At 37.1% G+C, this 10,227-nt stretch overlaps 1 protein-coding gene across 1 annotated transcript in view; it reads right to left on the reverse strand.

Moving 5' to 3' along the window:
- atg7 (ATG7 autophagy related 7 homolog (S. cerevisiae)) overlaps positions 1-5,368 on the reverse strand; it is a 114,233-nt gene extending 108,865 nt beyond the window's left edge. Inside the window, exons 1-3 of the mRNA XM_046875725.1 lie at positions 4,581-5,368; positions 3,950-4,150; positions 2,848-2,902 (exon numbers count right to left, since the gene is read on the reverse strand). Of these exons, the coding sequence (XP_046731681.1) occupies positions 2,848-2,902; positions 3,950-4,150; positions 4,581-4,587 (263 nt within the window). The 5' untranslated portion in view covers positions 4,588-5,368. The remainder of the gene's footprint in view (positions 1-2,847; positions 2,903-3,949; positions 4,151-4,580) is intronic.
- Positions 5,369-10,227: the final 4,859 nt, after the last annotated feature.

Below are 10,227 nucleotides of genomic sequence, written 5' to 3' on the forward strand. Positions count from 1 at the left end.
CCGACTCAACACTGTCACCTTCTCCAGTCTCACCTTCAGCACTGGGGTTCCTCAGGGATGTGTATTGTCTCCTCTCCTATACACTTTTTTTCACCTACGACTGTGTCTATGCCTCAAACAGCATTGTTAAGATTGCAGATGACACCACGATGGTAGGCCTGATCAGAGGTAATAATGAGACTGTTTACAGGGAGGAGATCCAGCACCTAGTAGCATGGTGTGAGGACAATAACCTAGAACTCAACACCAAGAAGACAAAGGAGGTCATCGTGGACTTTACACGAGCCGGCAATTACCCAGCTTTTAGTTTCTTGGAGTCCACATCTCTGAGGATCTCACCTGGTCTCTGAACTCTTCTATCCTGTTCAGAAAGGCACGACAGCACCTGTATTTCCTGAGGAGACTTAAAAAGTCCTGTCTGTGCTACAGGATACTGGATAACTTTTACCGCTGTACCATTGAGAGCATCCTCACTAACTGCATCTCAGTGTTGTACAGCAGCTGCACTGCTTCAGACCTATGACTGCACTGAACAGCTGATCACTATACAATGTCACCATAAACTACTGCATTGTCACTTTGTGTTGTTTTTGCACTGTTTAACATATCACTGTTTATCACTGCACTACTGTATATTCCACTTATATTCTGTATATACTGTATCATACAAACATTCTTGCACTTGTACATAACTATATCATTTCTTTTAAGCATGTTAACTCTCGACATCTATGCACAATCTTTGCACAGTATATTGCATATTACTATATATACATATATTATTTCCTACTGCACCTTCTGTACATTATTCACCCTCACCCCTGTACATATGGACCCCATACCTTTATTTATCACACTGCTATTTATTGTAAATAGGCCACTTATGCACTTCTGGTTAGATGCTAACTGCATTTCATTGGCTCTGCGTATGTACCTTGCACAATGACAAACAAGTCGAATCGAATCGCATCTAATAAATGGTCCACCCTTATATTAAGGGAATAAATGTAGATGCACAAACTAACAATCATATATTAACAAGTTAATAAATCCTTTGCAGTTAATGGCAGCTTGAATCTAGATCTCACAGACATCTGGGTTTCTCTCCCTGGTGAGGATCTGTCAGGACTATTGCAGCTGTTTTCAGTTCCTGCTTGTTTTTGAGAAGTTGTGCTTTCAGTTCTGCCTTCAGCTTGAAAAATGCATGATATTGCATTCACGTCCGGTGATAGACTTGACCGTTATAGAACATTCCACTTCTTTGTCAATACATTTGATGCATTTGGCTGAATGAAAGTAGATCAAATTGCCTTTAGAAAATGATTCTTCTGTCAGTTACATAATCAAAGACATTGTATTTAGACAAATGTATGTTCTTTCTGTTAATATTCAATAAACTAGTTCATTTGACAAAAAATATAATTACTTCGACCAAACAAATATAGATGTTAAAAATACAGTTGTTTATTTTTAGTGAGAAATCCTCTTTTAGTAAGAATAACAGCTTTACACAATCTTGACATCTGGACAGTTTATTTCTCCAAACATTCATCTGAAATACTTTGCCATGCCTCTCAAATCTTGTCAAATGTGTCCTTCTATTGTTGTATATTTCTTTAAGCCCTTGTGATCCAGTTCATCTCAGAGCAGATCAATGAGATTGAGGTGCAGTGACAGGGCAGGCCATTCCATGATAAATAACACTCCATTCGATTGTTTGCTAAAAAAAATGCTTGGTCATACGCGGGTCATTGTCTTGTTGTATAGTGAAGCCAACTATCAATTAGCTGCAGTCCAGACGGAATTGCATGGTGTTTTAGTGTGGAATAATTGCCATGTTGGTTCAGGATCCCTTTCACCTGGAATTTGCAACTCTCCCTGCTCCAAACAACTCCGACCCATAAAACTTTCACCTCCATGTTTGACTGTGAGTGTGTGGGAGTCGAACATCTTCTCTACTGTTACTGTCACTTTGGCAGACGCTGTTATCCAGAGCGAGTTACAACTGAGCAGGGGAGGGTTTTAGGGCTTTGCTCAAGGGCCCAGCAGCGGCAACAGATTTGAACCTGTGACCTTTTGATCCAAAGTCCAATGCCTTAACCACTGAGCTCCCACCTCCCCATAAGACGTATCTGGCCATAGCCTAATATTGTAATTAGCAACTTTTCTGACATCCTTCTGTGTAAGATTCACATCCTGCATCAGAACAAATCTAATTACACAGTATGTTTACACCTTTTTTTCTAATTAGCACAAAAACTAATTTAGCCTTCACAGGCCAGGTTTTTCCAGGCTCAAAAAGCCAAATCAAATGTTAATGTTTCGCTTGGATAAAGCTGAAAGAGTTCATCCACCATGTGAGTGGTAAAGGAGCTAATTCAAGCTTTACCTATTAATAGCCCTTCTCACTTTGCATTAAAAACAATCTGGAAAGTTCTAATGAAATACACATAGACGTTTGGAGAGCCACGGATTACCCATAATATAAATGATAATGCAAACTGGAACAATTCCCTCTGCTGTGCATTCTCAAAAGGGTTTTACACACTGGCAGGTTAGTATGAAACAGAGCACGGATGAAATAAGAAACTGGGAATTTCAAAGCGTTCATGCGGACCGGGAAGCACGCTGTTGGTACCAAACTTGCGATTACTTGGAGGAGGTTGTTGCTAGGCCAACAGTACGGTTGCTATGGAAAACATGCTGTACTGTAAATCGGTGTGTACTTGTTGTACGTCATACTAAAAATACTAAAATATAATTGATTATGTTATGCTATAATTGAATTTTTGTTATGAGTATATGTTATATTAAATTCACACAATTCAGCAAATAGAAATAACTTACACATCGAAGGCACTAAACTCCAGCGTCAAGCGGGTCGGCAGGCCAGATGGGTCTCCTTATTTCCACAGAAAACACACTTCTTAGTCATGACAGTTCATTCCATATGAATCAATGCTATGCAATTACAATGAATCACCCATAAATAAAACATCTTTTTATCTTTTTACATATGAAAAAACATGATATTCATAAAATACAAGATAATAAAAATGTTGTATTATCTTATTATCTATCAAATCTTTTTTTGGCAGATACCATGAACAAAGGAATGCAGTTTTGCACATCATTTGAACAATTATCAGTGTGTCTATAAACAAAGATTTGTAATTGAAACAATTCTATCGCATAAAAGTCGCTTATTTGTCAGTAATTGTCGATGCAAGTGTAAAATTGAGGATTATCCCCGATAAATGCCTGCTAAACAAAAGACTATTAGTCCAAGTCAAGGTTATGATTAGTTATTATAATGTTACCGAAAACTATTTTGAGTCATTCATTCACACATCCATTCATTCAAAAACAGTGTCCTCACAAATTGTCCTCTTATCAAAGCTTTTTATGATATTGGGAGAAACAATACCACATACAGGAATTGTATGCCATTTTGTCCACTTTCTTTCTGCAACCTAATCAGACAATGAATCCAGCAGTAAACTGTGAGTACAGGGATGTGTGTATAATCAAATATAAAAAAAAAGCTTAATTTCATGATCATATAGAAGTGAAGTGAACATGCACAAGGAATGTTGGTAGGACTGATTTATAGGTGGGACAACTCGTCAGAACACTGGCTTCATCCTGATCAGGGTAAAGGTTGAGATCAGGAACACTAGATCATAGGGTACTATGCACACACATTTAGGATCTATGGGTGGATTTACAGTAGAATAGTCATTACACCGATGGCATTTTTTTTAGAGCTCTACGCAGAAATCTAGAAAAGCCCACATAGGCACAATGAGAACATGTACAGAAATGCCCACATGGTCATATTAACATGGTCACATAATTAAAGCAAGGACCCCGGAGGTGTGAGATGTCAAAACTTCCCACTTTCCCCACTCAACCGTAATCTGTGAGAAAGTGGATCACATTTCCTTACCGTTATAATAATAACCCTTGATGCTTCTTGGACTTTCATCAAGACGGTAGTCATTGAGTTTCTTCTGGGTAAGCTGATGCCAGAATCCTGCCTCTAGGGCACTAGAGAAAGGGGCAAACTGCAACTTGGGACAGGATGCAGCCTTTTCCACAGATTCAGCAGCCATTGGAGAATTAAGCAAAGTTTTGTCTGATGGAAATACTGTGTTAAAAAGCCAAGAATAAACAGAATTGTATTAAATGGTCATCCTTGAATCAATCACTTGCAATCTCTGCTTTTCTTGTGCACCACGTATTTTGATCAAGCCCGTGCTTTTCGATTGCATTCATCTAATTTTTATTTTGTTGTGTGCGGTTTGATTTTGTTATGATGGGAAATCAACCTGCTGTTCCACATACTGTGGTTTTTGTAATGTAAGTGACTCAGTAGGTTCAGCTTTGCCTTCAGCTCAGCAGCACACAGCACAAAGGCTGAGATCAGCTTTTAAGTTTATTAACAACTCATTTCTTTTACAAAAATAGATCATGACACATATGTACTTTTTGCGTTGCTATTAAAAAAAACAAACAACAGCAACAATAAACAACTCATAAATGTACTCAGCGCATAAAATGAAAGCAAAAACACTCACCAGACATGGACTTCCTTGTTTGAATCACGTGACCGCCTTCCTGCGCAGCCGCAGTGTGATGGGGAAAGGCGGACTAGCTCACGGTTTTTATGATCCGAATATTTGTACGAAAAGCTGCGTGTTGTGTGTGTGGATGAGTTTTGGATAATCAGTATTTAAATGCATGACATTTTCCCACGAGTCCAGTCGCATATTTAATTTTCATAGAGCCGCACATTGCAAGAGGTGTACATGGGTATGGCTTGACCAGCTTGTTTCCTGGGACGCTGTGTAGGTGCTGGGAAAGCTCTAAGAAACATGACATCGCGATATTGATTAATATTATCTCTTTGTTGTTGTTGTTTGGAGAAACCACTCAACCACCCCAAAAAAAAAAAAATCAATTATAGAAGAAATATCCGCTCAAACACCGCTAAATCTGGGCCGATCCTCCACAAAAAATAAAGCTAATAAAAAACCTGCATAGGCGCCCAACTTGGCGTTCAGCGTTTTTCACGGCGAGTTCATGATGGAGTAAAACACGAAAAACCAAAACGCGAACAAGAACGCGCTCACGAGGAGACAAGAAAACACGGAGAGAAACCTGTAGGCGCCGTAGCGTTTCATTTCGACGTTTCGCTCCAATGAAGTGACAGCAGAAGCAGAAGCAAAACACCGAGCCAAAAATCATCCAGGGAATACAATGTTAAAAAGAGGAGATTTAGCTTTTAAATGTAAAACATCAATTTAGTTACTGGATTTACAAGCAGCAAAATGTCCTTCTGGTGGCTGATACATGAGAGATCTCTCCACCCTTCTTTCACACATGCTTTACCACATTCCTGTAGCTCTGCATAGTTTACATCAGACACCTTTAGCTCTAAAGGTATTTGAACTGTCAGAGTGAAACACTATACGATTGACGGTTCCTATCTGTTTCGGGTCAAGCGAATCAGATCATTAGTATCATTCCATTTCCATTAACGCACTATATGGTCGAACGTTTACTTGACCATCACACGTTGCTCTTCACCAAATTGTTTCACCAAAAGCACAAAGTTGTCTCTTTATGATGGACTTTTACCTTCACTGGAGCTAAGAGACCTGTGACAAAGCTCCTTCGAAAAATAAACACGCTCTATTAACACATGATTTGCCAAGATCGGAGTGAAGGAACTAGAATGACCTGCAAAAAAGCCCTGATATCACCCCCACTGTACACAGTCTGGACCAGATCTCACTAATGCTCTGGCACAAATCCCCTTCAGCCATGCATCATCATCTAATGGACTTTCTTTCCAGGAGAATGTATTTGCACATTCATGCACACACTCATTCACACCTAGGAGCAGTTTAGTGTAATGTAGCCAGTCTACCTAGTATGCATTTGGGAGGTGTTGGAAAACTGGAGAAAATACACTAAATGGACAAAAGTATTGGGACACCTGACTTTCCCAGCCAAATGTAGGTCTTTCCCAAACTGTTATCGCAAAGCTGAAGGCACACAATTGTAAAGGGATAAATTTGTGTAGGGTAAATTTTTTCTTTTACTTGAACAGGCGACCCAAACCTGTTCCAGCACGATGATGTCCCAGTGCACAAAGCCAGCTCCATGAAGATATGCTTTGCATGTGCTAAAGTGGAATAAAATGCATGTTCAGGACCATGAATCAGATCAAGGAATTTGGACTGTCAACTGAAACACTATACAATTGACGGTTCCTATCTGTTTCAGGTCAAGCGAATCAGATCATCAGTATCATCCCTTTTCCACTAACGCATGCACACTTTATGGCCAAACGTTTACTTGACCATCACACATTGGTGGCTCTTCGCCAAATTGTTTCACCCAAAGCACAAAGTTGTCTCTGTATGATGGCCTTTACCTTCACTGGAGCTAAGAGACCTGTAACAAAGCTTCTGTGAAAAAAAAATGGCACCAACATTTCCTAAAAGCACCACCAATTTACAGAAGAGAGTATATGACATGCATACAAAAACTTCAGAATGCAAAAATGTATCTGGTAACCAACACATTGGCAGTCACACTAATCATATGATTGCAAGTCAATCCATTTGGATGTCAGTACAGCCCGGAAGGCAAAATTGTGTTATAAAGGGCAGATGTGCTGAATTCATTTCAAGTGGGTGTTTGAGGGCAGCAAGGTCTTGAGAAGCCTGAAAGCATCTGGAAAGGAAATGTTAGCAGTGAGCCAGGATTTTCTACCAGGCGACAAAACACATGAGTTTAGGGACAGGCAATTATTTAACAATGAACAGCCGGAACGAGCTCTGACAAGCTAATGTAAAATCTAATACTTGCCCTTTTCAATAACCACCTCCAACAAGCAAATAGGAAAAGCCAGTGATTGTGTGTCAGTAGAAACCTCAGAGTTTACCAAATAATTTTTTAGTAAATAAGCGATATAAAATCCTCTGACATCAGAAATTTCTAAGTCAAAGCTTAGCATAAAGCTGTTTTAGACTGAACCCTTAGATTTTAGCCTTGTGATACCTAAAATAAAATGTTTTAAAGCTAAGTAATAATCAAAATCAGGTATCTAACAGAATCAAATATTGGAGTCAGACCTTTAATTGAATTTTAGAGAGATAAAGTTAAAACATGCTTTTACTTTAACTGCACTTATATCCATCCTTGATCAAAGCAGAGCAATCGATTAAAATAAGCAAATTTTATACTTGTGTTAAAAGGCCTGTATAATGACCCCAGCTCAACCATACAGAGTATATTAAGATTTAAAAAGGCAGATCTCATAATAACCTGCTGTTTGGCTGGATGGAATTTGCTTCTTTATATAGACATCCAGATACATGATTGAAACATACTGATATTTCCCTAACAACCAGACCCATTTATTATAGACATGATTATAAGTTAATGTTTCTGTCCAGAACTACATTTCTATATTGGAACGGTTGGCAAAGTTCTCAATTACTTTTTTTTTTTTTTTACCTTGATATGAACCTGCATCAGTAAAGCATTTTCTAAAAGTTCAATGAACCCATCATTTTGAGTTAATTAACCTGAGTGATCTTTACCGTTATATGTAAACAACTTCTGTCAAAGTGTGTTAATTGCCTGAACAAACCTCAGTGCCGATATCTGTGGCAGCAAGGCATTACATAACATAGGTGCAACTAATTATGAGGATTTTTCAGAAATTTTTTTCCTTATTTTTCCTTTCAAAAAAGTACTTAATCCATACTTTTTTGCTGTGAGGTGAAAGATTTGAACGAATGAGTCACTAGTCAAAATTACATTGCACACTGTACAATTGTACACTGGAAATAACGAGAATATAGTGAATGTCGGAATAGATGGATGCAATTGCAATATAAAGAACATTTTATTTAATAGACAGGCAATCAAACCAAGTTGAACATAGAAGTGTACTGTAGTGCTGCAAGCACTCAGCACAATGGGTATAGTCTCTCATAGTGCAATGTTTCTAGTATGTACTTTACAGCACAGTGAAATTTTTTCTTCGCATATCCCAATAACAAAGCTGGGGTCAGACATGTTACAGCACCCCTGAAGCACAGAAGTTTAAAGGCCTTGCTCAAGAGCCCTAAGAGTGGCAGCTTGGCAATAGCAGGGCTTGACACCCCCCAGAACCTTCCAATCAGTAACCACCTCTCTACCACCTTTAGTATTAATACACTAAAATATAGTGTAATATTAATTTTGAACAGTTTAGGCAATTTTTTACTGGCAAAATTATCTGACAAAATAATGTAAACCTATAAATGAGTAGAATTGTTTATAGGTCTAATAATCCTAGTAGGTTTATCTTTGTATTCTTATAATAGGAAATAATAGTTACATTTTACTATAGTCAAAAATGTTTTACTTTTCACAACGAGGACCTTCCAACACAATTTAGAGACAGAAAAATCTATTGCTGCTTGGCTGATAAATATAATTGCATGGAAATTTCATGAATTTCCAAGTATGTTGTTAAGACTTAATTTAAGCTTGCACTTTTTTTGGAAACATCTATTCAGTAGCATGAATAATTGGCCAATTATCTATTTTTGCAAGGTAATGTTCCACATGAATTATGCTTTTTTCATAACACAATCATTTTAATGGTACTTTTTGCAAAAGCTCTAGTTTCACTTCTTAGTATTAATGCAGATGTTTCTACCGAGTATATGACTGTAGGACCATGCACAAATAACCTAAAATAAGTGTGTAAACATTAAAATACATCGAACTTAAACGTCTTTAAGTTCGATTCTTCCAGAATTTGTGTTGACTTGTACATTTGTGTGTTTTCTTTTTTGTTTTTCAAAAAAATGTTGAGGTTTAAACTTGGAAATTCCCTGCCCCTCCCCTTCCAGTTTTTAATCCCATAGTGGCCCTAATACACTGTCTTTGTGTGTGTGTGTGTGTGTGTGTGTGTGTGTGTGTGTGTGTGTGTGTGTGTGTGTTTGAGAGAGAATGTTTGCCTGTACTTCACTTGTATTCCATTCATACCAGGACAGGCTTTATATCCAAAATGACAGTGAACATGATAATACAGCTACTAAACAATGAATGAATATGCATTTAGTTAAATAGTCTGATTTTAAAGTTTAAGATGAAATATAAATAAAAGCCTCTAAGGCCATTTAATCCCATTGTAGTGCAAAGTTTTGTATATGTATATTCAGTAACCCTGGGTATTTATCACCAAATGAATGCTGACAGAAGACCTTGCAATTGTCTAAAAAATGTTATATTATGCTTATACATTACAGTCAATAAGATTTAAAGGAAAAACAACACACATTTTACCTATACAGGTAGACCTTAAATTACGACGTAGTCCAACAAGTCGTAAGTTGAGAAAAGTGACTACTCTATGATGCGTTCCGACACAGACATAAAGAGGCACTGTAAACACATTTTCATATTTTTTTACATAGTACAAATAAAGTAAATTATATATATATATATATTTATATATATATATATATATATATATATATATATATATATATATATAATTTACTTTATATTTATATATATATAATTTACTTTATTTGTACTATGTAAAAAAATATATCGTTTTAGTATAATCTTTTCGTCAAAAGTGACCTTGTATCTCCGATATTCGAGTGGTTGTAGGTCGGGGTCTGACTGTACTTATTTCCTCCATTGGTTTTAGAGTGGCACAATATTTTATTAGTCAAAAAAGAATTAACATTTGAAATATATTCCTTAATTTATCTTTAGTGGAACTGTATCCTGGACAATCGAGCATATCCAACTGCATGACATTGGACAATGGGAGGAAATAATGAAAAACCAGAAGGAAACCCAGTCAAACGCAGGAAGAACATGCAAAACCACACACCAATCGTATCCCCTGGTCGGTCAGGATTTGAAGCCACCTATTTAGAAAAATAACACTTTAGTTTAATGATAATTAGATCATAAGAACACTATTTAAAATACTGTTTGTCTCTTTTGTTTCTTTGGCAGCATTCAGAACAGACGCGTTCAAACAGTTTATGAAAGTCACTGTGAAAATGCTGGCTGTGTAAAATCATTTCACAGTGACTACATTTGTACAAGAGATCAAGAGATTTTGCCATAACTATAGAGTATGACTGTGAGAATGCTATCTGAAATACACAAATACACAAATAAAAAGACAAT

Source organism: Silurus meridionalis, chromosome 19 (genome assembly GCF_014805685.1).
Source record: "Silurus meridionalis isolate SWU-2019-XX chromosome 19, ASM1480568v1, whole genome shotgun sequence".
NCBI lineage: Eukaryota > Metazoa > Chordata > Actinopteri > Siluriformes > Siluridae > Silurus > Silurus meridionalis.